At 48.8% G+C, this 25,360-nt stretch overlaps 12 protein-coding genes across 12 annotated transcripts; 5 read left to right on the top strand and 7 right to left on the bottom strand.

Moving 5' to 3' along the window:
- Positions 1 to 248: 248 nt before the first annotated feature.
- Positions 249 to 2,235, bottom strand: DFJ58DRAFT_206374 (phosphoprotein phosphatase PPZ). The gene is made up of 5 exons (XM_041379242.1): positions 1,146 to 2,235; positions 669 to 1,094; positions 589 to 616; positions 442 to 534; positions 249 to 392 (listed from the first exon to the last, which is right to left on the bottom strand). The coding sequence occupies exons 1-5, from the start codon at positions 2,014 to 2,016 to the stop codon at positions 371 to 373; spliced, it is 1,440 nt and encodes a 479-aa protein (XP_041246995.1). The 5' UTR covers positions 2,017 to 2,235; the 3' UTR covers positions 249 to 370.
- A 51-nt stretch (positions 2,236 to 2,286) lies between these two features.
- On the bottom strand, positions 2,287 to 3,278 carry DFJ58DRAFT_773121 (40S ribosomal protein S11). The gene is made up of 6 exons (XM_041389298.1): positions 3,181 to 3,278; positions 3,071 to 3,122; positions 2,910 to 3,005; positions 2,722 to 2,850; positions 2,586 to 2,669; positions 2,287 to 2,535 (listed from the first exon to the last, which is right to left on the bottom strand). Exons 1-6 carry the CDS (start codon positions 3,190 to 3,192, stop codon positions 2,444 to 2,446), a joined length of 465 nt encoding a protein of 154 aa, XP_041246994.1. The 5' UTR covers positions 3,193 to 3,278; the 3' UTR covers positions 2,287 to 2,443.
- Positions 3,279 to 3,684: 406 nt separating this feature from the next.
- DFJ58DRAFT_206335 (uncharacterized protein) lies at positions 3,685 to 7,426 on the top strand. The gene is made up of 15 exons (XM_041379241.1): positions 3,685 to 4,066; positions 4,120 to 4,191; positions 4,241 to 4,294; positions 4,346 to 4,616; positions 4,674 to 4,739; positions 4,790 to 4,955; positions 5,006 to 5,146; positions 5,202 to 5,303; positions 5,363 to 5,528; positions 5,577 to 5,652; positions 5,701 to 5,998; positions 6,054 to 6,236; positions 6,293 to 6,523; positions 6,581 to 7,018; positions 7,083 to 7,426. The coding sequence occupies exons 1-15, from the start codon at positions 3,898 to 3,900 to the stop codon at positions 7,167 to 7,169; spliced, it is 2,520 nt and encodes an 839-aa protein (XP_041246993.1). The 5' UTR covers positions 3,685 to 3,897; the 3' UTR covers positions 7,170 to 7,426.
- DFJ58DRAFT_206297 (uncharacterized protein) lies at positions 7,154 to 7,960 on the bottom strand. The gene is made up of 4 exons (XM_041379240.1): positions 7,725 to 7,960; positions 7,580 to 7,677; positions 7,510 to 7,529; positions 7,154 to 7,459 (listed from the first exon to the last, which is right to left on the bottom strand). The coding sequence occupies exons 1-4, from the start codon at positions 7,857 to 7,859 to the stop codon at positions 7,257 to 7,259; spliced, it is 456 nt and encodes a 151-aa protein (XP_041246992.1). The 5' UTR covers positions 7,860 to 7,960; the 3' UTR covers positions 7,154 to 7,256.
- Positions 7,961 to 8,018: 58 nt separating this feature from the next.
- On the top strand, positions 8,019 to 9,853 carry DFJ58DRAFT_773113 (uncharacterized protein). Its single transcript, XM_041389297.1, has 5 exons — positions 8,019 to 8,640; positions 8,694 to 8,892; positions 8,946 to 9,030; positions 9,085 to 9,310; positions 9,363 to 9,853. The coding sequence occupies exons 1-5, from the start codon at positions 8,175 to 8,177 to the stop codon at positions 9,584 to 9,586; spliced, it is 1,200 nt and encodes a 399-aa protein (XP_041246991.1). The 5' UTR covers positions 8,019 to 8,174; the 3' UTR covers positions 9,587 to 9,853.
- Positions 9,854 to 10,499: 646 nt separating this feature from the next.
- DFJ58DRAFT_656110 (uncharacterized protein) lies at positions 10,500 to 10,673 on the top strand (the record flags this gene model as incomplete). The annotated part of the gene is made up of 1 exon (XM_041381885.1): positions 10,500 to 10,673. One exon carries the CDS (start codon positions 10,500 to 10,502, stop codon positions 10,671 to 10,673), a length of 174 nt encoding a protein of 57 aa, XP_041246990.1.
- A 76-nt stretch (positions 10,674 to 10,749) lies between these two features.
- DFJ58DRAFT_206212 (Isopentenyldiphosphate isomerase) lies at positions 10,750 to 12,055 on the bottom strand. The gene is made up of 5 exons (XM_041379239.1): positions 11,892 to 12,055; positions 11,664 to 11,842; positions 11,276 to 11,611; positions 11,110 to 11,223; positions 10,750 to 11,059 (listed from the first exon to the last, which is right to left on the bottom strand). Exons 1-5 carry the CDS (start codon positions 11,945 to 11,947, stop codon positions 10,878 to 10,880), a joined length of 867 nt encoding a protein of 288 aa, XP_041246989.1. The 5' UTR covers positions 11,948 to 12,055; the 3' UTR covers positions 10,750 to 10,877.
- A 2,972-nt stretch (positions 12,056 to 15,027) lies between these two features.
- DFJ58DRAFT_206199 (Rad21/Rec8-like protein) lies at positions 15,028 to 15,482 on the bottom strand. Its single transcript, XM_041379238.1, has 2 exons — positions 15,298 to 15,482; positions 15,028 to 15,231 (listed from the first exon to the last, which is right to left on the bottom strand). The coding sequence occupies exons 1-2, from the start codon at positions 15,351 to 15,353 to the stop codon at positions 15,072 to 15,074; spliced, it is 216 nt and encodes a 71-aa protein (XP_041246988.1). The 5' UTR covers positions 15,354 to 15,482; the 3' UTR covers positions 15,028 to 15,071.
- Positions 15,215 to 18,085, bottom strand: DFJ58DRAFT_773103 (uncharacterized protein). The gene is made up of 8 exons (XM_041389296.1): positions 17,583 to 18,085; positions 17,321 to 17,533; positions 17,092 to 17,274; positions 16,625 to 17,043; positions 16,521 to 16,566; positions 16,335 to 16,471; positions 15,941 to 16,284; positions 15,215 to 15,887 (listed from the first exon to the last, which is right to left on the bottom strand). Exons 1-8 carry the CDS (start codon positions 17,862 to 17,864, stop codon positions 15,613 to 15,615), a joined length of 1,899 nt encoding a protein of 632 aa, XP_041246987.1. The 5' UTR covers positions 17,865 to 18,085; the 3' UTR covers positions 15,215 to 15,612.
- A 1,008-nt stretch (positions 18,086 to 19,093) lies between these two features.
- On the top strand, positions 19,094 to 21,583 carry DFJ58DRAFT_743650 (uncharacterized protein). The gene is made up of 5 exons (XM_041387270.1): positions 19,094 to 19,481; positions 19,531 to 19,550; positions 19,609 to 19,913; positions 19,967 to 20,525; positions 20,584 to 21,583. The coding sequence occupies exons 1-5, from the start codon at positions 19,261 to 19,263 to the stop codon at positions 21,495 to 21,497; spliced, it is 2,019 nt and encodes a 672-aa protein (XP_041246986.1). The 5' UTR covers positions 19,094 to 19,260; the 3' UTR covers positions 21,498 to 21,583.
- On the bottom strand, positions 21,584 to 23,711 carry DFJ58DRAFT_773097 (uncharacterized protein). Its single transcript, XM_041389295.1, has 6 exons — positions 23,644 to 23,711; positions 23,388 to 23,593; positions 23,023 to 23,333; positions 22,923 to 22,965; positions 21,795 to 22,872; positions 21,584 to 21,747 (listed from the first exon to the last, which is right to left on the bottom strand). Exons 2-6 carry the CDS (start codon positions 23,543 to 23,545, stop codon positions 21,673 to 21,675), a joined length of 1,665 nt encoding a protein of 554 aa, XP_041246985.1. The 5' UTR covers positions 23,546 to 23,593; positions 23,644 to 23,711; the 3' UTR covers positions 21,584 to 21,672.
- Positions 23,712 to 23,744: 33 nt separating this feature from the next.
- Positions 23,745 to 24,840, top strand: DFJ58DRAFT_206084 (uncharacterized protein). The gene is made up of 5 exons (XM_041379237.1): positions 23,745 to 23,857; positions 23,920 to 24,030; positions 24,080 to 24,187; positions 24,237 to 24,324; positions 24,376 to 24,840. Exons 1-5 carry the CDS (start codon positions 23,804 to 23,806, stop codon positions 24,519 to 24,521), a joined length of 507 nt encoding a protein of 168 aa, XP_041246984.1. The 5' UTR covers positions 23,745 to 23,803; the 3' UTR covers positions 24,522 to 24,840.
- Positions 24,841 to 25,360: the final 520 nt, after the last annotated feature.

The raw sequence follows: 25,360 nt of genomic DNA, 5'->3' as shown, positions 1-25,360 counted from the left end.
AACACAAAGAAAATATGCGACGTCTTAAATAGGCCCAAAAGGAGAAAGCTAGAGGAGCGAGAAAATGCGAAACTGAAGAAAGGGCAGGGAGAGACAGAAGGGTAAGGAGGAGAGATGCGAAGTACATGGCTTGTGCTTTGGACAGGAAGGAATGTGCTTGCGTGAGGCAAATCGCTCGGATATCAAGGTGAACAAATCAGGACTAGACGGAATGAGGTAGAGGTAGAGGTAGTATGATGTTTGTAGTGTGGGTCAGGCATAGGCCCCGGATATTTCAACAAGCGTCTACGCCTCAACATACAGTGTTCATTAACAGGTTCCCACACCCTTGACCCTGTGACACTGGTGTACTACGCGTGGCATGTCATGATCACGTTGCAGTCGCCATTAGACTAGGCGTGAGGTCAATACGTGATATTGAATATGAGTGAGATGACCCACCTCTTCCGCTTAGCCTTCGTCATCTCTTTCCGGAGCGCCGGCCCGTCCAAAGGTTTGAGGAGTTCGAAAGCGCACAGAAGGTCCTCTGAGACACTGAAACAATACAAATCAATTAAAATCCCCAGATGCCGAAAGGCGCAAAAATACCTCATGCAAGCACCATAATTGTCGAATTCTGGAACATCGCTTCAGTGCTGGATGAATAGAAAGATAAGAGTTATGCTGACCTCCGCAATAATTCGGAGCACTGAAGACCGTCACAAGTGTCCGGTCGTTCCAGAACTCATACCCGTCCTCGACGACCATATGAGCCCTGCATATCAGGTCCATGTCATACCGTACCAGGAAGTCATTGATAATGCCTTTCCCGAAACAGTAGCTTACCCCCCTCTCATTATCCTCCCAATCCAATGCCGTATCAGAAGGATCGGACCATAGCAAATCGTTTAGTAGCCCGTAGTCCGGCACGTCGGTCGGTCTTTGTATGCGTTTGATATCTTCCATGGAGTGAAGTGAAGGTGATAGTCCGCCGTGTACGCAGAATATCTTGGAGGCGACAATAGCCGCAATGGGCAGGCAATTGAAGACGTCTATGAATGTCTTCCATGTCTTTATGTTACATCGTCTTTTGCACTCGTCATAGAAGCCGTACACTGGAAAATGTCAGAATACCATCACCGAACAGAAGGCGCCAAGTAACTGACCTCTTGTGACATTTGCACATTCATGATTGCCACGTAAGAGGAAGAAGTTCTCCGGGTACTTTATCTTGTAGCACAAGAGTAGTAAGATTGTCTCCAAACTCTGCTTCCCGCGATCGACATAGTCACCCAGGAATAGGTAGTTGGCGGCTGGAGGGAAACCGCACATCTCGAAAAGGCGGATAAGATCTGAATATTGCCCATGCACGTCGCCGACAATCTTTACTGGTGGTGACAACTCGATGAGAGTTGGTTGGCTGAGGAACACCTCCCGCGCTGCTTGGCAAATAGCAGCAATCTCCGTATTTTTGAGACACAGAGATTTGCTGACTTTACCCGTATAGCCCACATCAAGAAGCCGTTGGATCATACCGTCGATGTCGAACTGTCCGGCCTTTCCTCCCGCAGAGTCACTCAAGGGGAAGCTAGCCGCTGAACCCGGCGTAAAGGACGACGACGGCATAGAAGTTGAGAGGATTGTCTGAGTGAGTGGAATGTCGAGAGGAGCGGGAGAGGGTTTCGTTGATAAAGCCGAAGCTTGTGGCGTCGAAGTTGACGCGAGTAGGGAGGGAGTAGAGAGGTCACTCGGGGAAGAACTGAGGATAGCCGGTGAAGCACCTGGCGAACTTGGTGGTTTTGAGCTGCTTCCATTGGGCTCTCCGGAACTTGGTACGTTAAGAGAGGGTGCACTATTTCGGACTGCATCATACTCGTGGGCGACACTTTGGGAGTGGTTTGGATGACTCCCCGTTGCACGATTCAAACTGCCATGGGGCATTTGACCATTCGATTCCTCTATAGAATCATCGTGCACGGGGTCCACGTCCTTCTCCTTTCCTCCTTTCTTTGCCTTTTTAGATTGCTGTTGGCCCATTGGTGGTAAGACCTGTGATTCGCGTGAAGGCGAGCCTGGCTGTGTTGCTGAAGACCGGGAGCGCGACCTTGAAGTTAACTTGGAAGTTAAGATGGAAATAAGTGTTGGAGCCAGCTTGTAAAGCGAAAGAAGACGAGGAATAAGTTGAGTCGAGTCCTCTCCAACGAGGACCAGTCAATCGTTCTAGCGACAACTTGCTTGCGCTGTCCTTATTTGTTCCATTGTTTACTTCCTGTTCCGTCAAGCGCTCCTTAAGTGCACCCACATTGCTTAGGTTTGATTCTGATTGATTAGCATTCCTGTGTTTTGCCACACAGATATCAAGTGCTTGTCATAATGCAGCAATGAATTTTTCATGCGGGCATAGCGCAGTGGGTAGTAGAAATCATGCAATGTCAACAACGTAAATAGAATCTCGATGGCACTCTCAGAACTTGCCGAAGGCCTTGGCTGCTGCCTTGCTCTTCGAAACCCGCAGAACGTTGAATCGTACCGTTTTTGATAGTGGTCGACATTGCCCTATATCCTGTATTCAATTCCGAATAGCACCAACTAAGAGGAACACTAACCGACAGTGACAGTATCACCGACTTCTACACGGAAAGCGGGCGATACATGTACGGCCATGTTCTTGTGTCTCTTCTCGTAACGATCTGTCAAATAAAGATAAGCGTGAATGAACAATCAGCTTGTTTCCTGACGTACTGTATTTAGGAATGTAGTGGAGGTAATCCCTGCGGATCACAATTGTCCGCGTCATTTTGGTTGAAACAACCTTGCCGGTCAAGATACGGCCACGAATCGAGACGTCACCGGTGAAGGGGCACTTCTTGTCTGAGAACAAACATAACAATGAACCATCCAAACCACGTGTAACAAGTATGGGGACGTACCGATATAAGTGCCTTGGATAGCCTCTGCAGGTGTCTTGAATCCAAGACCAACATCCTTGTACCACCGCTTATCCTTGGTCGCAACCTTCTTGCCACCTTTACCACAGCGATCGCAATCACATAAGTTCCTGCTCCGATTTCACGGGTTAAAAGTCTCATACCGCGGGCTTTGGCGTTTTGGAATAAATGCTGCTTCTGGTACGCCTTCTCGATCTAAAAATGATGACAAGTCAAACAAGAAGGGTAGATTCAGCAACGTAGCAGCTCGTACCTGGTCAGCCATGATGAATGATGAGGACGATGAGGAGCTCAATTTCCGGCTCTGTGCTTGCTTGCGTGGGAAAGAAGCCACATAATTAAAACTGTACAGATTCCGGCATTTGCCATTGATATTCCCACCACTTCAGTCATTGCCAATATTTTACACAAATTCACTTTCACTCTACCACAATCCATCCCAATATCTTCATCGTGCGGTTTTACTATGAAGTCTGCGAGGTTGAACCATCAAAATTGAATATTGATGGACAAATGAGTAGAGTTTCGCGACAGAGCCGAAATCACGTGAGCTGAGTCTAGTTGCGGAGAGTCTAGACTCCTCGAAATTTTGAACGTGCGCACGTGTAACAAGCCTGGCAATGTTCGAGAATATGGGAACAGCATGTGTGGCGATTGACAGTGACAAGGCCGGTTAGTTAGTACTTGCCGGATCTCATTTGGATGAGCTGGCCTATTACTTAGCTGGTTATTTTAATTTTACCAACAATTTATGATTCGAGCTATCGCGGAATAGGGGGCATAAACCAGTTCACACGGGTCAACGCGACGCGTTTAAGTAATACGCGCCTATGTCTGTCACGCGCTCATTCTATCGCGTCGCAGCTCACACAAGATTTATGGGAAGACAACAAACACTCGGTACGTGGCGTGGGGTCTTCCTCTTTCTGACCACCTACCACCACCACTTTTTCCAGGTAAATTCTTTGAAATGCCAAAGAACAGCAAACCAGCGCCACCACAGCAATCGAACCTGGCGGAAATGTGGGGAGGGAAGAAGCGACAGCCCAACACGAACGAGGAGAGTGTGAAGGAAGAGGGCATCATCAACGGGAAGGCGGATGAGTCGAAGGCGGATGCATCAGTGAAGTCTGAAATCAGTGAGAATTTGGGACTATCTGAACTGTGGAGTTTAATCCTCGCGAACTCTTAGTATCGCCCGTCTCAAATGGCAGACAGCCAACAGAAAAGGGAGACCGAATGGAAGTCGATGAAACACCAGCATGTGAGTGCTCCACCGCTCTGCACAGCTGACAGGTTATAATGACGAACAGCACCGGTGAAGTCCAAAACAAAACGGAAGGATGTCACGTCCCCAAAACTCGCTGGTGAGTGCCACCCAGCCTTGAAAGTTGAAGCTGGACTTGACCACGCTCTAGCATCACCTGGGCCTTCAAAATCCAAACGGAGACGTGTGGTCGAGTCAGATGACGAGGACTCCACGACCACCGCACTAGCTCTCACCAGTCTAAATGGGCGCTCCTCGCCACAACCTTCTTCCAAAAGAAAAGGGAAAGCCAAAGCAGTCCCCCAATCTGAGCCTGTAGAAAAGCAACTAGTCAAGTCCTCAGCAAGTGCCGACGAGGGCGAGGATGAGATTCCTGACGAAAGCGAGCTGGAGGATGACAACGAGGATACGGCAACACAAACGTACGTATAACTCCTCTAGCGGGGCTTCAGAAGGATCAAGTTGATTTGGACACACAGCGCCCAAGAAGCACTATCCCGAGCCGCAGAGGTAGACGTCAAGGGCGGGTGGAAAATCGGAGACCCGTACGTCGTGTTACAATCTTTGATGTTTTCCTCACCCAGTGACTTGGTAGAGTGCCCTACGCTGCATTAACGAAGACCTTCTCACTCATTGAAGCCACCACCAAGAGGCTCGAAAAGACCGCCCTCCTAACCTCATTCTTCCTTCTCGTCATCCAACGCAGCAAGAAGGATGATTCCAACTCCCTTCTGCAATGTGTATATCTGTGCATAAACCGCGTAAGATTTCACTGTTCAATGATGGTATTTTTGTGTACTAAGAGACGTAGCTAAGCCCAGATTATGTCGGTGTCGAACTGGGTATCGGCGAGAGTCTACTCATCAAAGCTATCAGCGAGTCCACAGGACGGAGTCTTGCAACAGTTAAAGCAGACCTCAAGAAAGAAGGCGATCTCGGGCTCGTGGCAATGGTGCTCTGCTGTTACTTGCCTTAACCCTGACCACACGAGCTTACTTCATTGGTAGAACTCTAAAAACAGTCAGAAGACTCTCTTCAAACCCAAGGCCCTTACAGTTCCTTTCGTCTTCTCAAACTTACGGGAGATCGCGTTGTCATCTGGTCATTCGGTTTGTTCTTCATGCTTGTACAAGTTCTCAAAGACTTAGCACCATTCCTCCCGCCACAGTCCCAGGCAAAGAAGGTATCGATCATCACAAAGCTCCTCGCCGCTTGTCAGGACTTCGAGGCGAAGTACATTGTGCGCAGTCTGGAAGGCAAGCTCCGGATCGGTAATGCTGAGCGGACGGTTCTCGTGGCCCTCGCACATGCTGCTGTTCTGGCTAAAGAACATGGTGTGTTTCCCCCTAACCTCGCTGATGAACCTGATTCATTTGTACAAGTCGGAAAGCGATGGAGCAAAGAGAAGCTGGCGTCTCGCCTCGAAGAGGGTACTAGTGTCATGAAATCTGTGTACAGGTCGGTCCCCCTCGCCTCGCCACCTACGCTCATTGACACATTTTTCAGCGAGCTCCCCACGTACGAACTTGTGATCCCCGCGCTACTCACGCACGGCCTATCAGGCTTGCGCACACATTGCAAGCTTACGCCGGGGGTTCCACTCAAGCCAATGCTCGCCAAGCCAACAAAAGCGATCGGCGAAGTACTCGACCGTTTCGAGGGACGGCAATTCACGTGTGAGTACAAGTACGACGGGGAACGCGCCCAGGTACACATGTTGGATGATGGCAGCGTCAGCGTCTTTAGTAGAAATTCAGAGGACATGAAGGCCAAGTACCCAGATTTGGTGGAGCAGCTACCGAGGGTGGGTGATGATCTTTATACACTTGGCTGTACGGATTGGGCTGATGGAACGATAGTGCGTAATGGAGAAGACAAAGTCATTCGTGCTTGATGCCGAGGCCGTTGCGATTGACAAGACATCAGGCAAGCTCATGCCCTTCCAAGAGCTGAGCAGGCGAAAGCGCAAGGACGTAAAAGTCGAAGATATCCAGGTCAAAGTCTGCCTTTTTGCATTCGACCTTATTTATCTCAATGGCGAGGTTTGTTACCCATCTTTAACGACATTAGGGTATTGCGCTGATTGTCGTACGCGTAGCCACTTCTTCAAAAATCACTCAGCGAGCGCCGAGAGTTGTTGAGGGAGCACTTCCAGATCGTGCCTGGAGAGTTCGATTTTGCGAAGTCTTCAGATGGATCGACAACAGATGAGATCCAGGCGTTCCTCGAAGAGAGTGTGAAGGATGGCTGCGAAGGACTTATGGTCAAGATGCTGGAGTCAGATGCAAGTTACTATGAACCCAGCCGGCGGAGCGTCAACTGGCTCAAGGTACTTTCAACTTTTACCCCGTCGAAATTCGACTGATATTGATTAACCTATACACAGCTCAAGAAAGACTACCTCGCTGGTGTTGGTGATTCTCTGGACCTCGTTGTCGTTGGCGGGTACTACGGCAAAGGGAAGCGCACAAACGTTTACGGGGCTTTCCTCCTAGCCTGCTTTGACGCCGATGCCGAAGAGTATCAGACGATCTGCAAGATCGGCACCGGGTTCAGCGAGGAGATGCTGCAGACGCACTGGGACACTCTACGACCGCTCGAGATCACAAAACCACGCGGGGACATCAAACCTGGTGGTGCGAAGCCTGACGTGTGGTTTGAGCCAAAGATTGTATGGGAGGTGCTTGCGGCAGATCTGAGTTTGAGCCCGGTGTACACAGCGGCACAGGGCTTGGTGGAGGAACGCGGGATCTCGTTGCGCTTTCCCAGATTCATCCGAATACGCGATGACAAGTCAGCAGATGATGCTACTGGACCCGAGCAGGTGAGTGTTTCGCTACATATTGAGATTCAATGAGATAGCAGGTACTCATATGATTGTATGGCAGATCTCTGAGATGTATGAGCGACAGGCACTTGCGCAGAGCAAGGGCGGGAAGAAAAGCAAAGGTGATGGGGATGATGAATTTTGGTGAAAATTACGTATCAGTATCTAGATGCTGAGTTCAGACTTTGGTTAGTCAAATGCGCAGTGTATTCCAGCGTTGCATAGGGTGATATTATTATTTTGCGTCCACAACCTTCTTTGCTTCTGCTTGTGATTCCTCGATGGCTTGGGTGACTGGACCCTTGTCAAGACCGAACTTCTTCTCACGACCACCGTAATACCAGTAGTTTACGAAGCGGGCTTCCTGGATTGACTGCGCTGTCCCGTTTGTCAAGTGACAGGCAAAGAGCAAGTAATTCCGGGGTTGTACTTTCCAGGCTATAACGCAAAGTCAGCTACGCGCTTTACAACAACATCACAGAACGCACCGAAGCGCATAAAAACCATTCTAGGTGCATGGGTCAGCAGGCAGCTGCGTGAGAGTGAAATGGGACGTACGAATAAGCAGCAAGTGCAGTGGTCATAGAACCTGAGATGACCTCTTCATCTTTGCTAAGGTCAGCGAGGGCAGCGAGGGGAAGACCCCAGTTTGCAACCTGGAATGAGTGAGTTATGCAACTTGTACAAGGTCGAAACAACTGACAGGTCCCCAGAAGTGTGTGCCTGTGAAGAGTACAATGAGACACGTTTCAAGCAAAAGATGATTGATGAAAAGCATACTGAAGAAGTACTCGCGAGCAGCAGGAGATCTGAGCCATGTAAAGAATGTTGATGCCATCACTGCCTAGAGGACCAGTATTTGTATGACTCTTGAGTCTTGGGCGTTTGCGGAGAGAAACTCGGACTCGGAAGCACGAGTGGAACTATAAAACACTCACGTGATCTATAGGCCCGAAAGCAGACCGAAGTCTGAATCATGAACTCTAATATTAATATTGAGCGCTCCTACTGCGAAATGGAATGACAAGTACTTTCCGCGGCCTAGAATGGGAATCCTCATGTTTGTTCTTTTCACCTAACACGAGGCCATTATATGATATCGACTGCCAAACTCTACTACGATCATCTTTCCTATCTCTTTCCCTGACCACCAATGCATTCCGCTTACCCAAAGTCTAATTTCCCTTACTATGGTCAGCCATACCATACATACTACCCTCCTGGCTATCAGCAGCAACAGCAGCAGCAGCAGCGACAACCGTTTCCTCCATCGGATACATACAATTCTCCACCATGGCCTCGCGAAAATTATCAGACTACTCAATACCCACAAGGCCATCTGGATCCAAACACTCCATTCATCCCACCAAGTTCTGAGCCAGCTCCACACCCACCACGAGTCAAGCGCGCTAGCACAACACGTCCAAAACCCTCGTATAACCCAGAGAAGGCCCAACTCAAGTCCGCAATGAAGAAGAACGGCGGCCTTCGCCGCTCAGAGACCATTAGTGCCGCCCCACCCCCTCTCGAGCGTACTCGAACTTCTTCCAGTGCACGTCAGCGCCTCGTGCCCATGACACGCTCCAACGGCATGAATTCCAACCCGTCCTATCTTCCAGGTAAGTCACAAACTGTCCTATTATCGTCACTCCCACGCTGTATGTCACTTCAGAACACTTGTTTGTCTCTTTTCACGGCACAAACGAGCTCCGGATGGGTAATGTGGCCTTCCAAGATACCATAGAAGATATAAAGGAGAATATCATCCCCATGTGGCCACACGGCGTATCTACAGCAATCCCCGTTCATCACGCATTTCGTATTCTTTTTAACAGGAATCCTTGGACGGCCAGCGGGAGTGAGGGCGTCATGTAGGTCCAATCATCCAATCACTGATTTTGTGTCACGTGCTGATCAAATCTAGCGCACAAAAAATGATATGCGAACTCTTCACCTGCCTCGCACACAACGGCTATCAGTACCGTACCTCTCTCAGTACAGGCTATTCCGTATGTCTTTAATTGCCCTGAACGTCATACAAGCATATTGAACCACGTGTTAAGTATCCACAGCTGGTGTTTCAGGATAGCGGTCCCGATGAACACTGTGACTTCTTTGCCGCGCATATCTCGCGCTCAGGACACAGGATGACACTCGTCCGGCCCCCACGCCGTGTCGGCGAGCAGATTGGTCCCCGTCTCCGTGCAGCATGGCCATTTAAAATCGCTGGAGATCGAACAAGTGAAGACGAGATCTACACAATTGAGCTCAAAAGGACTGCAATTGGCGGTTTGTCTCCTCTGCACATGAAATTTTCCTTACTGACGTGGTCTTATACTAGCCTCTGATTTAAGCAAAGACGTGTTTGCAGCGTCTGCACTAAAGGAAATCAGTACGATGGGCTACAAGCTTGAAGCCACGGTTCCCCTTGCGCGCACAGGGATGCTTGGGTTTGGGAATAAGAAGGAGATCTGGATTTTTCGCGGGACAAGGATGCGTTCGCGTGCGAATTCGCGGGCTGGTTCACGTAGTGGTTCACGTGCTGGCCAGAACGTTGATCACTAAGAGGCTGGACGCGCCAAGGAACGACGGAGTCCATATACTGACTACCCCAACGACGGGGTGTAACGATAAGACTGCAAACGACGCGCTCATGATGTAAGACTAGCGTATGTATTTATAGTTTTAATTCTGCTCATCTGTGCAGCACGGGCCGGAAGGATATATATTGTACTGGTGTATCCTTTTACATACATGCTATTACTACTATGTACAGTCTGTAATACAGAGGAATGTGCTTCTTTTTGATCCACATAAACTCCACCTTATCGCGCTAGCCTCAAGGATGTGAGATCCAGACACTAGTGGCAAAGGTTAAAAATAAGTAGGAAGGCCAGCTGACGTGGCACCTCCAACTTTTGTTGCGGGAATGAAGTTCGATTTTCACCTTGCTAGATACATCCCAGCAAGAACCCACCGGTTCACTGATCAGGTTGCTGTCCATAGTGAGATGTATCTGATAACTGGAGCAGAGGATGCTGGAGCATGTCGGCTCAGCCTCATTCCTTCGGCCAGCCGGTGACATGCTCCCCATGCACTCGTTTGCACAATGCACAGTCCCTGTCAAGTTGACTTGTCATAATTTACCCACAGTGCAAATCATTCACCATGATTGACGGAACTTCGTCCGGTATCAGAAGACACGAGGGCACGAGGAAATAGGCGCTAACAGGACGGGGCCCAATGAAAACCGACATGAACGCAAAAGAGGCGCAAAAAGAAGATGCTGTATTTTGAAATATAAGAACACAGATCAAGTAATTGCACGGATCTCGAAGACTCTGGGCCCAAACGGGAATGGTCCGTGCGTTAGTGAAGAAGGTATAAAGTGGCAGTCTGAACGATTTGAATCTTTACCACTCTGGCCTTTTGGCTTAGATCAAGTGTAGTATCTGTTCTTAATAGTTTAACCACTATTATGAGGGCACCGCCCTCATTCTTTGGTTATCAAATTTTTGCCGCCCTTGTTCCTCTGAGCTCTGCTTGCAACTCGGAAGACATGATGACCTTGCTGCTGCACTACTGGCTTGTGTCGTCGGGGGATTCCTTTTTTCGGATCCCATCTTCTCTTTGCTCAGTAACTACTCCGTAGTCTCTTGACTATGCATGGTGCTTGGCAAACAGAATTTGATACTATATATTGGAATAAAAAATTATATTATTGTGTACGTGATGGCTACAGTTTTGAAGTGATAATCCTATGTACGCCGTACAGTTGTCCGAAACTAAAATGTATTACAAGCAAACGGGCATCTATCATGTCTTCCTGCAATACAAGGTTGCTTTTGCACTACATCTACAGATACAATAAGAGAACATATATTACATCCATCTTGACAACCTTTGAACCATCAGCTACACCCGTCAGAGTCTTGGCGTAGACACGACCATCAAAGCCCTGGCGCTCTAGAAGGGTATCCCACCAGCCGAACAAAAAGTCACGCGCAATCAGCTTGAACCAAGGTGTAAAAGAATTTGCTGCAAGTGCCGAGTAAGCTCGCATCCGACATATAGCAGTGAACACGCACATGAGTCGTTGAACATCGCCTGTAGTTCCGCCTTGTCCACGTATTTGTAGTCCTGAATCTCGTTCTTATTCGGTGTCACCGTAACATCCGCCGTCAGAAACAAGATGTAGTCGACTATGCAGGGCGGGTGAAGACATGTACCCGTATTTTCATGTTGTCAACGCACCTTCATGCTCACCCCACATACCGTTCGATGGTGCAAGGTAATGAATCTTCGTCAGGTACTGGAACTCGTCAACCGGTGTCTGGCTTTGCGGAATACCGAGCTCATGCTCCAGTTTCCTGGAAGCTGCGTTCCGCACACCAAGCTGACCCTTCTCGATCTTCTCCTCCTCGAAATCGTCCAGCGGGTGCGAACAGCACGTATTCGTCCACATGTCCGGGAAGGTAATCTTCTCCGAAGCACGCTGCTGCAAGAGGAGCTTGCCATCGGAAGGACGGAAAACGAATGCAGAGAAGGCTCGGTGCAGGAGACCCTTGTCGATATTTTCCATGAGATGGCCTATTGATGCCTGCTATCAAAACGACATATAATACACAGCAAATAGACTCACAAGTTTTCTTGTCCATCGCACCGATCGCGTTGTCCTGCTCGTCGACCAAGATGCATTTCTCATCCATCAGTCTCGACTGTTCAGGGTCATAACTGGTGAGATCAATGCTGGCAAGTACAGCGCGTGCGGCAAGAACTGCTGGCGAGGACATGGTACGTTGAGCGAAATGTGATCTAAAACTGCGAGTAAGGTGAGACGAGGTGAGGCTGGCACGTAGTATGTACATACCAAAGTTTATGAGCAAATAATAGGTGCGTGAAACGATGGACCTTTAGCTTTAACATCCGCTTCGCTTCGGAGAGATATTCGGGTGGAAAATGGCACGATCAAGATTTTGTCTGGTGGCCTGATCATGGTCCTAAACGGAAAATTGCAAGAGCCGAGTATTGGGTGTCAAATTTCAATTACAATGACAGGTCACTTCTAAGAACCACTAATGAGTCCGACTAGTGTAACAGTACAACAGTAATCGTCGAGTCGTCTATGGAGACCCATAATTATCTACAAGAACTTAATGTAATCGATCGCAATGCACTTCGGCCGATAAGGGGGCGCCAACGTATTACTTGATACGGATCTCAATGGTTCTATATGCCTCATCTTGACGAAGTTGGATGAGGTCCTTCGTGCCCAACACTGGTCAAATCAGCATCAGTGAACTGCATTGCATACTCGGATATGCTCCGGCTTGTATGAAATAGCCGCCCCGTGAAAGGGGAAGAGTACCGTGATCAACGGACACGCACCAAGACAGTGGTAGAGAGCTGCTGCTGCAACGTGTGCGGTGCTCGTGGCCTGCGGCACAACATCGTCAAAAGCGAGAAATCGAGCCGACCCAGACAAAGATTTATATTGCATCTTTGCGTATCTTTCGGCACAATGTATGAGTACACCAAGTTTGAATGGCAGATAGTGAAAATGTTTACTCAAGGAAGTTGAAGGAATTTCTCTCAAGCGTGGCCGGATTGACCTCGGACAATTGAGATTCGGCCACAGAATTGCCTGCTGGGACTTATCGACTCCATGAGCTAGATTGCCTGGCAAGTCTAGAATTTATCGACGTACCGTTGAATACAAACTCGTCGTCGATTATTTGGGGGCTCGCAGGTAAACCCGCAGCACCACCAAATACGTCGCCTTGTTGACTTGGAATAGAACTTCCTCGTCGGCTCAGTGAGCTGCCCCTCAGGCGAATCTCGGCGTGGTCAACACTGATTTCGTCACTGCTCTGGCGACCAAGGAGTATTACACCAGAAACCGAGGAACTTCCACCCGCATTGTCCCAAGGGAAGAGCGCGCTACGCTGAGAGACGGAGTTATGCACGATATCCAAGCCGAATTCATCGCCCAACACGGACATCGGGCGAGGGGCGTGACGTGCTTGTCCCGGTTCCTAAAACCTTGTCAGAGAGAGTATGGAAAGCGTTGACAGCTAATCTACCTCGGACGAGCGAAGATTATTCAATTCTGGTTCCGCGTCGTCTACGCCACCCCAGCCATCTGATAAGGATATTGGGTGATAGTCATCACGGTGATTAATACAACTTACCACCCATGTCAAAATTCATGTCGAAATTCATGTCAATATCCGCTCCACCCGCATCAAAATTCATGTTATCTGGGCTTGCCTGGCCTACACCAAACGCAGGACTTTCAGGGCGGACTTGAACATGCTCAACTTCACCGGAGATTTCAGCATTGGTCTTGGTCTTCCTCCGTTTTGGCGGAGGAGAGTCGTCTGAAGATCATGTGTATTTAGTAAGGCACACTCAAAGTGTTGTAATACTGACCATGGGGTTCGATCATCAATGCAGATCGAGCGTCTAATTGTGCTTTGAAATGATCCAGCCAAAAGTCTACTAATTCTTTGGCTTGCACTTCAAAGTGTAAGCTCATGATGAGCACAAGCAAAAAATCGAAGCTCACTGTGTTCTGGAATACCCCAAAGCAAACCATCGACGAGCCTGCCTTGGTCCTTCTCGAAATTCTTCCGCGTGAGTTGTCGATGAATGGCATTCTGCTCTTCCAGATAATACAGACGTGCAGCCTATACAGAAAGACAGGCTACAGTCGCAGGTCACGAGCGGCGTTATCACCCACCTTTAATTCATCATCCGTCAACTCCGTTCGCACATCTAAAATAAGCCTGGCACGCTTGATCTTCCTAGGTGCGGGTTCGGCCGGATGATCGCCAGGTGCAACAGGATCAATCTCTTCGACCTGCGGGACAATTACAGCCAAAGGACCAGAGGGGGATTCGAGGGAGTGTCCGGTGAGGGAGGAAGAGGGAGGAAGGGCAGCTTTAAATTTTCATACATAAGGATGGTCAATATGGAGCAATGCATCATACCTGCTGAGCCCCGTTGTGTGCCCTGAGGTGTAGCAAAGGCCGACGGAGGAAGCGGCAAGGCATTCTGCTCTAATGTACCGGCATCGTCAATGGGATCGTGCTCGAAATACAGGTTATCTCCATCGTTGAACCCGAAGTCAATCGGTTCATCCACTTGCATATCATGGCTAGGATATTTCAGCAAAATTTCAGCCTAACGAAAAAGGACACATACTCGACTTGATTCTCCAGGGCTACTCCTCCCCAACCTTCACCAAGTTCCCTTACGACGTCATCACCGACGCCCTCCCCAATATCCAGGCCATCAAAAGCGCCAAAGAAACTATCGTCGAAGCCGAAGGTATCATTCTGGGAAGATGGAATCATGTTGGCGCCGCTGCCGCCAAATGAGGCATCGAAAGAGTTGGCGAGGAAGATATCGTGATTTTCATCGAGTGTATGTGCATTGGCGCGGGCGTTTTCCGCAGTGGAAGCCGGTGCAACTGCGGACTGCTTACCCTTTCCTTTTGGTCTCCTGGCTTTTGGGTTGTACTCATCACCATCGGATGAACCCTCTTCCGCTCCTCCCTTGTTGTCTACATTTGGGATGAATACGCACGAGTTGAAGCACAGTAAATTAACGTACTTCCAATGTTCAAGTATTCGTCCCAGTCCTAGCCACGTCGTTGGCTTAGAGACGAACAGAAAGGGAGGTAGGAACGTACAGCGACCATTGCGTCAAAATCCATGGCGAATGCAGCACCAGGATCAGCAGCGAGTGTAACAGCTGATGGCCTTGACAAGAGGTGTCAGAGGAGGCTCGCATCGTTTGAGCTAACTTACCTCACGCTTGGCTGAGCCATCTGAAGCTGGGCTTCGGACGCAGCCATCGAACGGAACTCTTGCACAACTCGCTTGAGGGAGTTAAAGCAAGTCGTGACATCAGAAAGAAAAAGTTCTTGCTTGACTAGAAGTAACGATAAATGTACAAGGTTTGGTTATACAGCCATGGATTATAAAACCTTTATATACACTGTGCAACTTAGTGAGCATGAAGGGCCCTAACGAATTTGATCTGCCTACCGTGCAGCCCCGACCATCAAGTTACTTGAGAGGCGAAGAGCCAGAGGTTCCGAAGGAGAGGCAATCAGATCACACAATTGAGAGATATCTGCACTCAACACGGAGCGCTTGGGTAATTTCTTAAAGGCTGACTTCGAGCCAAGAGTTGCGGCTAGCCTAGTATTTGGGACATCAAGCAATGAGATATGATTCCATCGTCAATGAAGCATACAATAACAGCACCAAAGAAGGCCGAATCCGTTATCCCTCTTGGACAACAGTTCGGTAGAGAAAAACATTCTGCAGTTTGATGTCCTTGGAGAATGAGCGAGCGGTGGCAGATAAAAGACAAAATCGCGTTAGCAAATAGGTTACAGTAATAGCAAGATATCAATGGGCAGAGTGCATACAATGAACATACGAAAGACGGGTAAAGGCAAAGAGACCGAATAAATTATGAGGGAGGGGGGGAAGCATACAAGTGCGTATGCCGCTGAGGGCATGGTCCTTTGCGCGGAGCTCTCTGAGTTTTAATTCAGCCACCGACGCGTCAAGCCTTCAGATTCGCATCCATCGGGCACCATCTGGACCAAGAAGGCGCGCGAAAAGCTCATCTCGATTGCCGACCCAGTGGAACTTCTCTTCTATTTGCCCTTCCTCGTCGTCAACCCAAGACATTAGAAGCCCTTTCATCAAACCAGTTTTCTTCACGCCGCAGAGGTTCTCGCGAGGTATAATTAATTTTGCTTGTTGTGATGTGAGTGTTGTGAAGTATACTGTGGTAGCGGTCAGTGTGATTAGACCAGGTGCTGAAGTGTGGTGTGCAGGATATGCTGAAAGTGGATCAGTTGTTGTTGTATCACAATCTGATTTATTATAGGCGTACTATGTGTTTCTTCGTCTCGTAAAGTTGCGGACGTCAGGCCGACCGTATTCACTTGTCCAGAAGAAAGGCGTCGTTTGCCTTCACTAAGCAATAACTTGCCGTGCGCGACACGCGATCCCCATTTCTTCCAATCAACACCATCATTAGTTTGCATTTGGCTTCTGAGTGATGTGTCGGGTAACGGGATCGCAGAAAGATCGCCTTCGTTTGCGCTATTAACACGAGCACTCGAAGAGCGAGGCTTGCGTGGAGGCTTGATTTCCTCGCCCCTGGCAATTCTCTGTGTAATTATTTCTATAGCATAGTCGGCATCGGTGGGGACATCAGCCAACGGACCGGGCAGTCTATCTCGCCACTTATCAAAATATGATGCAAACATATATTGAACACGAACCTCGCTCGAGCGCCTGGTGGCAGAGCAGCTAACACAGGAATGACATGCCAGAACAATATCCCGCAGCCGCCATATATAAGTTTTGCCAAGTAATGCGCAGGAATAATCAAGGTGCAGCAGGCCACAACAGCCAAAATCTTGCTAGAAGTCAAGCACGTGCCGAAGTAGTCCCTAAAACTTACTTACGATTGCATATCTTTGGGAGACTGCTGGTCGTCTCCAGATGAAAATGCTAACAACGACAAATATTCGATTAGTTAACCGCCCATCACGAATCACGGAGTACGTACTTTTTAACACGTTCGTGAATATCAGCGACAATATTGAGAAGGTGCAGGAGTTCTCGTTTGGTGTCCTGCTCTTCTTGAGTATCGTCATCAAGAACAGTAGCCGCTTCATCCTCGCCACCATCGTCAGTTAGACTCGTTTGAAGTACCCCTGTGTCCTTCGCAAGGGGCTTGATTTTGCTTTTTGCTGCGGATCTGTAAGATTTGAAAAGCTGAAATATATCCTTGGGCCCCATCGAAGGCGCCGATAGGCGATCATGAACTTCGTCTCCGAACTCCCTGGCTCGTTCGGAATCTTTCCGCCGCATGTGTAAAGATTCTAGAGTGGGATAGGGGAGAAGCCTCCGGCTGAGCATCTCCCACAGGATTCGAAACATCAGTGCCGGGAGAAGAAGGTCATACAGCCATAGTCCCCAGTATGCCTGGATGCTGGTGAATATATCAATCTCAAAAAGTAACAGCCTACCTACCGCGCAACATAGTCCACTACGTTGTGGGTCCCTCCATAATGCCAAGTTTGCTATGGAAAGAAAGAAAGTCTGGTAAGGGGGAACTACTGCGAGGAAAAAACGCTGGCTAGTGAGTTTCAGGCGCTTTAAAGCGAAGGGTGGCGGCGGATGAGGCGTCGGTGGAAGACCTGGTAGTATATATTTCTGGAAGGAGTTTAGATTTAATTACTGTGATGGCGGCGGCACTCACAATGGCGATCTGCTCGGACCAGGAGGGATCTACTGAGATTGGAGGAATGGCGGATGGAAAAAGTGTAGGCGGCTCTGCTTGTTCGGAGGTACGACGAACAAATGGTCGTGGAGGGAGTGGCGGCGGTTTTGGCCGGGGAAGGTGGAGGGAGCTACTTGATGGCTTGGCTTTGATGCTACGCAAAACACCTGGTAATCTCACTTCCGTCACATACTTGTTGTACCTCAGGATAGACCACCCATCGAGTACGGCAAGAACTTACAGCAGAAAAAAGGTGGAGATAACGTTCAATTTCTTCCTCGTCGTACAGTTGACGAAGACGGGCCTCAGACATATCTTGTTCTAAAGAACCTGACAAGTCTGTTTGAGAACCCATAGGGCTACGAGTGGTGTCCCAATCTCCTATCATAGTAAAGACAGAAGAGTCATCGTCGCCGGACGCTTCATAGACTCCTCGTCCACGAAGAGATGACTCGGAAGGGTCCGAAGTGGACGTCGAAGACGCATCGCTAGATTGAGCGTTGGAATTGCTAGGAGATGACATGGCCTTGAAAAGTGAGTATCTTGGATTGAATTTGAACCAGGAGTTGTCAGGTTGGTCTTATGGTAGTGATTGTTCGGAACAATGCTCGGTAGACATGTACAATAACCAGCGGCGCTAAAGTTGAAGAAGTTGAAGAAGGCCATATCAGAGCACGCCAGGGAATGTGAATTCGAGCACACAGCCACAAATGCTGCGGTCGAACTTAAATAATTAGTTACATGACAGTGCACTTGAAATTTCCAACATGTTCCTCGACCGCATCAAGGTACCTCTAGCAACAACTCCCTTGAACGGAAGAATGCCGACGCCTTGCTGCTGCACTTTTCGCACCATACGGACGTTACGTAGTGAGGTCACTGACCAAGGCCTTCGAATCCGATTATGGTGCTCTCAAGGCTGGTTGGTTCATTATTAATCTTCCCGGGGCATGGGCGCGTATCATCATCGATAGTGTCCGTGATGTCTCAGTCACGACTGAAGTCTGATAGCACCCCGCGGAGCTACGGCCAGCCATTCATGACATCGACGTCTTTCAATTTACAGCCACCATAAACCGGGTTCTTTGGTTAGGCCATATATCATGTCAATAGCATAGAGGCCACGTCGGAGGTCAGCGCTAGCTACTACTTGGTGCGCGAAGAAGGTATTCCATCCAGCCTTACTTTGAGTGTTTCGCAAAACTTATGTAGCAACTAGTGTTAAGGAGACGGAAGCCGGGAAGCAGCGCTTGCTTGCAAAACAGACAAAGAGAGGGCATGCACTAGTGAGGACGATAAGAATATCAAGGAGACGACAGAAGCGAAAAGGCTACCTCAGAAGACAAGAAGGTTGGACTTCCTCCTTCTAAGTTGGCACAATCTAGTTTCAAGTTTGGCTACTTCTGCAACAAAGTATCTCATGCCTCCAAGACCATCGAGGTTCCCGCATCTTCCTTTGTCTGCAACTTAGCGTAGCCTGAGCTACACAATACCTGAAGTTTCCAGCAAGAATCTCGAACTTCTTGATATCAATTTGATCCTCCTAATTGTATTACTCAGTCGTCAGCTTGAACATGTTTTCATGTTGACGTTCTCAGAGTTTCTAGTGTCTTGCGTATGGTAGCTTGTGCAGATCCCGCGGTCAGCTTATTATTTTTTCAACAAGTAGTAGAGGAAGTTATGATAGAACGGCCTTATTACATTCCATGAGTACTTAAGCTTAATGCTGTGAGTCGATCACGTGTGTACCTTCCCACTTCGGTTACTACAACCTACCACAACGTCTACGCTTCTTGCCCGAAGATTATTATATTTCTAGTTCCTAGTACTGCCAGTGCTTGCGTACACCAAATTGGCACCTGAATGACAAGCTGCAGGAGACACTGACGTTCTCACTCAGTTTTATCTCATTCCCTCCTATGGTCGCGCACATCACATCCTCTATAACCCATGTCGCTGCAGCACCCACTTCACTCTTTGTCGACACAGATTTAAACCAACACATATCCATACCTCTGGGAATTTTTATCGGGCTGCTCGCATCTTTCGTCCAAAGCCTTGGTCTTGCGGTTCAGCGTCGTAGCCATGTTCATAACTCACAGCTTCCAGAACAAGACCAGAAAGTAGAACACCGCCGACCGTGAGTCATGTATGTTTTCTATAACTCAGTCTCCGCTCACATTTATTAGATTATGGTTGATAGGATTTGGTGAGTGCACTCAACCTTTGCTTATATTCGTTCCACCGACCAACACAACGTCTGGCAGCCATCTTTTTGATATCTAATGTATTTGGATCTTTCATACAAATAGCATCCCTTCCGGTTGTCATATTGGCACCCCTGGGTGCTGTTTCTCTCCTTTGGAATGCCTTCTTCGCTCATCTCCTCCTCCGCCCACGAATGCTCCTGGGAACAGCTCTCATCGCTGGTGGCGCTGCCTTGATTGCTATTTACGGGATCGTTCCTGAAACTACGCGGAGTCTAGACGAATTAATGGCACTTTTTGCGCGTCCTGCGTTTATAGTCTGGTTCTGTGCCGAGGGTTTCATCCTGCTCGTATGCCTTATCGTGGTGCGTGCCAGCCGCAATATAGCGTTTTAATTGTACATATGACATTCCTGCAGACGCACAGTGTTGAATATTCTTACAAGAGACAACTAGAAGCTGCAGCCTATTCATTGTTGCAGGCTAACCGTGACTCACCCCTGTCGTCTTCTTGCACCTCCGCACATGATTCTCCTCTAAACTCTCCCACACCGCTGCCTCCCACGCGCGCACAACAACCATCTAATTCATCTACCGGTCTCACTGGTGAACTAGTCAACGGTAGCTTCGCATCTGAGGCGACACCACTGCTCGATCCAAAATGTGGCCGCCTTCCATCTACTAAATCTAATCTAAACAATTCAAAATCTCCATCACCATTACATGTGCCACTCCCAAGCCGAACCCCGCTTCTCCTTGCCTTAGCATATGCTGCAGCTTCAGGGACGTTGTCTGGGCTTTGTTTGATCTTCGCAAAGTCTGGTGTTGAACTTCTTGTCCTCACATTCAGCGGCGTCAATCAATTTTTCAGATGGGAGGCATGGATTCTTGTTGGTGGACTCATTGTTTTTGCTCTGGGACAACTCTGGTACCTTAATCGTGGTCTGAGGCTTGCAGATCCTGCGTTTGTCTGCCCATGTGTGTCCCATTCCTTTGTATTTTTCCTGATAGTGCCGTTAACATAGAAACTGCCTAGCTGCCTTTTGCTTTTATAACTTTTCATCGATTATCAATGGTCTGGTTTACTTCGACCAGCTCGGACAACTCCCAGGGTGGCACCTTATTCTCGTCATAGTCGGCATGTTCGTTCTGCTTGCTGGGGTTTGGGCAGTCAGTGCCCAAGCCAACGTCGATGAAAGTGATACAGCAACTGAATCTGACATTGAAGACCAAGCAGTATCTAACAGCGGAAGCGCCACTCCCGAAACAAACCCCCCGCCACATTACCCTGCATATGCAAGTACTGGCGTTAGTCCCCGGGGTTCATCTCTCTCTGGGCCAATTGCGCCTCCTATGGACCGCCGGGTGCGGTCGGAGGGTGCTGTTTTACCCCAGAGTTCCGTCTCATTGCACACCCTCTGTACAACGTCTTCACAGCTTTCACCTCCCTTCACAGCCCACCAGACGGATATCTCACCACCCCTACCAGACAGCTCCCGCTCATCACGTCAGCGCCCTACCGTCATCGATCCATCTGCATCTATGCGTACTATGGCCTCATCTTTACGTCAGCAGCAATCGTCGAGCATATTGTCTCCAACGGGGTTGACAATCGGTCTCTCACCTGTCAGCCCTGGATTCGGGCTTCTCCCTTTGCCAAGAAGAACTTCCAGGCGTATCGGTGGAATAGGGCTAGGCTTTGCAGCTGTCGTCAATGAGAGTATGTCTTTGGCTGGTACTGCGGGTGGCCGGAGGCGGACTGTGAGCGAGGGACAGGGGAGACGCTCGGGAGACGCTCGGGACAGGGGAGTGTTGAGCGGCCCTCGCGCTGAGCTCTCGCAGCAGGACATGGAAGAGGGCGGTGGCACTGCCGGTGAAATACATAGAACGGGAAGGCGATGGATGCGGCTCAGAGACATTTTCCTGGGACGGAATGCTAGACCTAGATGATTTATACCACACGGACTATATCTCTGTAATCATGATTATCCTGTCATTCCTTGAAGATATTGGGGCTGCCAAGGTTACTGACTACACAATAAGTCCCGTGTGATGTTATTAACAGGCTGCTACCTATATTACAGTTTATGTGCATAGGGCCCCAGACTGGGATCAGGGGGGCCTCTTAAGTAAGTTCCTCCTTCACGATAGCCACCGCCTGCTGACCACGTCGTTTATCTCTGATCAAGTCTATTCCGACCTGGAAAAATGTTAACGATTATAAAAGACTGGCCTTGACCTGCTTACCTTTCCCCTAGTCTGAATAAACCTTAAGCCAAGGTCTGCAAAATGATCCTCGTAATGCTTAGACACCATTTCAAAAAAACATTTTTTAGCTCTCTCATCTTCTCGAATACTCCGCCATTTCTTCTCCATGAGATAGAAGACGGTGGTTGCTGAGAGGGCTTTTATATCATCTCGTGTGAGATGTTGCAAGTCAACCATGTGTCCGCAATCTGGCACAGGACACCACCAGCGGTTATCGGGGCCTGGAAACTCCGGGACCTGAGACAACTGGCGTGGGATGAGCTCTCCGAACTCGGGCAGGCGCTCGTCCACGGATTCGTGCGAAGAATCAGAAGCAGTACTAGATGATTCCCGAGAGAAATCCGACATATATGCATGTGCCCTAGCAGGATCGAGTTCATCTGAGGATGACGACGAACTGGGTTCGTTGACATGCCGGCCAGACGGCGGGGTTCGTCTGGTCTTGGCTCTGTCGATTTTACGGCGCACGATTTCATTTGTCTTGCCAATAACGGGATTCCGCTCCACCACATTTCTTGTGTCCTCACTATCTTCGTCGTCCTCATCATCTCCCTCTTCGCTGTCTGGGTTTGACTCCAGGTCCGGCTGATGCTCACGACCAATTGGCCAGCCCCAGACGACGTTATTGCGTGCAGCTTGCCATCTTGCTTTTCTGACTTCCTTTCTAAATGCATTCCATGGTTTGAAGGGGAATATCTGATTGCGCTTTACTGCGTTATCAGTAACGAACCATTCCGACTGGGCAGCAAATAGCCCTAGAATATCGCGCCTGTGTATTCGCCTTGGGTGACGGGGCAAGTGGGTCCTGCCTTCGTCGACATCAATAATATCAGAATCGGTAGAGTCGTAGATGAGTCGCTCGTGTTCATCACTGGCAGGATGAGCGAACCGTTCGAGGTATTTGGACACAAACCACTCAGGGGTTCGCTTTTCAAGCGGCGTTTGTTCCTCTCTAACGATCTTTATCATGAGGGCAAGGAGACGGTAGCGCCAGAAGAAGTTCTCAGAGAGCTGGAAGGTGTAGACGTCCATTGTTGCAACTTCGTAGGTACGGTTACTAAAGGAGAGTGAAGACGTGTCTAGAATCACACATAACATGATACCCACCAGTCTTTGGAGTGCCAGAATAATCCATCCGGAACTAGCTTGGCTGAATATGTTGGACCTTAGTCCTTCGGAATTGTAACGTAGGGGCATCCGAACTCACATGTCATATAGACAGCTGGGAAGTTCTTGAAACCCTGGATTTTTAACCTGAGCTCGTTGTCACCTGGTACGGGTGTACGCCCAAGATATCCTGTTTTCTTATTAAATAGTCCTTCGATCGTTATTGTGGGGGTAGGACGTTCCCCTTCACGCATGCTGCGCGTGTTGGCACGCAGGTTGAGCTCTGCTTCCACTCGTTTGACGCCGACTTGAGATAGCCAAACGGGCGAATGTATGCTAAGAATTCCACGAAAGCGGTACTGTCGAGCGTCTACCTCTTCGGTACCTAGAGGTTGCTCGGATTCATCGAGACTTGTCAAGAAGACTTAGCAAGATGCACGGGGAACAAAGGGGCAGGAACAGTACCCAATAATCTCGTCGTTGTAAGCCAGCTGAAATGAATTCAGTACCAGTGTCTTTCCTGGCTTGCTTTGGCATTCTGCACTGAGCACTTCTTCGTCGCGATATGGACCAAAAGGCTTTCGGAGCAGCTCCTCAATTATTTTGCACTGGGGCTGCGGCATGAGCAAACGCTTGGTGAATTTAAGTTGCCCAATAAACGCGCGAAACGCCTGCTACTAGTATGTTAGCTGAGACCAGGCTGGGACATGCAGACGCTGACGAGACTAGTGAAGTGTTGAATTCAGTTTGCGACCGGACTAGAAGAAATTGAACAAGGCGTAATACTGCCACCAAAAAGGAAGTCCCCGCCAAGTCCCCGCAGTCCCTTTTTTGAAACCTCTTTCAAGTTCCAAGACATCCACAACTACATTCGAACAAAGATGGCAGACTTTATTCAGGCACTTGACCCAGCGAAACTACTACTTGCAGAGACTGTAAGTAGACGTTCATCTTCAGTCATTCTGATGGGAAAGATCACTCATTACGCGTTGCGCAGGCGCTGGCCTTCATAATCAGTCCTTTTACTGTCCCAGCATACAACCTGCCCATCTTCCTCTTCGGTTCGTATGTACAGGAGAGCAGCGACGCGGCACAGTCGCTGACCTTGGTACGCATTGCGACTCTTATCCTCCTTCATGACCTCAACACAGAGCCAGTTCGCGGGCTTGTTACCGTTGTCGATATTCTATGACGTACTGTGGATGATCAAGAATGAACAAGGTGGCTTCCTTAGGTTCCTTACTATTATCCTTTTACTTTTGAAGGTGAGTAATTAAAATACTCTCATTTCCGTTTGAATTGACTCCCATCAAGATACCAACCGCTGGTGCCTTTTTGATCGCCATGCGTCAACGCGGGGGACAGTTCCCGGGCCTCGGAACTGATATCAATGGTCCTACGGGTAAGTTAACCTTACAAAGTAATCGCCCTTAGTTAGTTCATGCTGTCATAGTTTGGTCCATGCCTGGGGGTTTCACCTCTGGCGGCCGCGACGGCTACCAGACCGTGGATGACGACACCCCGCGTGCTCCCTCAAAAGTTAGCTCTGTTCCAGCGCCCCAGCCTGCCAACCAGTCTGGCGCATACCAGTCCGTTTGAAAATTACTTGGAAACTTCGTACTGAGGTGGTTTGGTGCTGTGGATCATATGTTGTATGACGTTTGAAAATAGACATCTGAGTTTTCTGCAAGCGAACGTTGTTGACTTTTGACTGAAATAAGCGAGGCTACTCAGGGCTGCTCAAACATTACTACGGTGCATGGGTGAACCTTCGGGCTTGGAGGGTCTTGGCAGGTAATGTACCTTGTTCTTCTGAAGAGATGGGGCTAATACTGAGGTCACTTACGACCTGTGCGTCCCTTGACAACGCAATTTAGGAATTTCCATCAGGAGCTTTCGTAAAATGGGAAGATGAGTGTGTGAATGGCATCTAGATCTATGTCGATCCTGTTTGTGCTCCCGTTTATGAAGTTGACTCCAGGTTGACAATGTGTACATACTAGCAGGTGCAGCTTGCTTGCCAGTGCACGATCTCTTTACCGACGTCGACGTGTGACATGAGGTTGAGTTGAGGCGAAAGACAAGATGCCTCGCAGTTTATAACAGCAACTCTAAAGTGGACGGCACACGCCGACGTAAGTAACGTCTACTCGAGGCAAGGTTGAACTAGTCCCCGCTTCAGCTTCATTTTTAACCTGTACTTCCATCTAAAATTTTGCACTTGGTGTGCATCCCATTCATTCGTTTTTTTGTCGCTCCTTTCGCTATTCGTTTCAATCCGGTGGTGACCGGTCTAATATTGTAAAATGTCTTTGCTTCCGGCTCGCCGGCCAAACATCCAGGCGCCTGCTATAGCAGCGAGCCCTATTACTTTTTTACCAATTGGTATCACTGAAAAGGTGCTCAAGTCGCGTTACTCTGATATTTCTTTTAATCGG

This window comes from Suillus subalutaceus, assembly GCF_016647625.1.
Source record: "Suillus subalutaceus strain FC151 chromosome Unknown DFJ58scaffold_22, whole genome shotgun sequence".
Taxonomy (NCBI): domain Eukaryota; kingdom Fungi; phylum Basidiomycota; class Agaricomycetes; order Boletales; family Suillaceae; genus Suillus; species Suillus subalutaceus.
The sequence above is the reverse complement of the archived record's forward strand: the minus strand, read 5'-3'. Positions and strand labels throughout refer to the sequence as shown.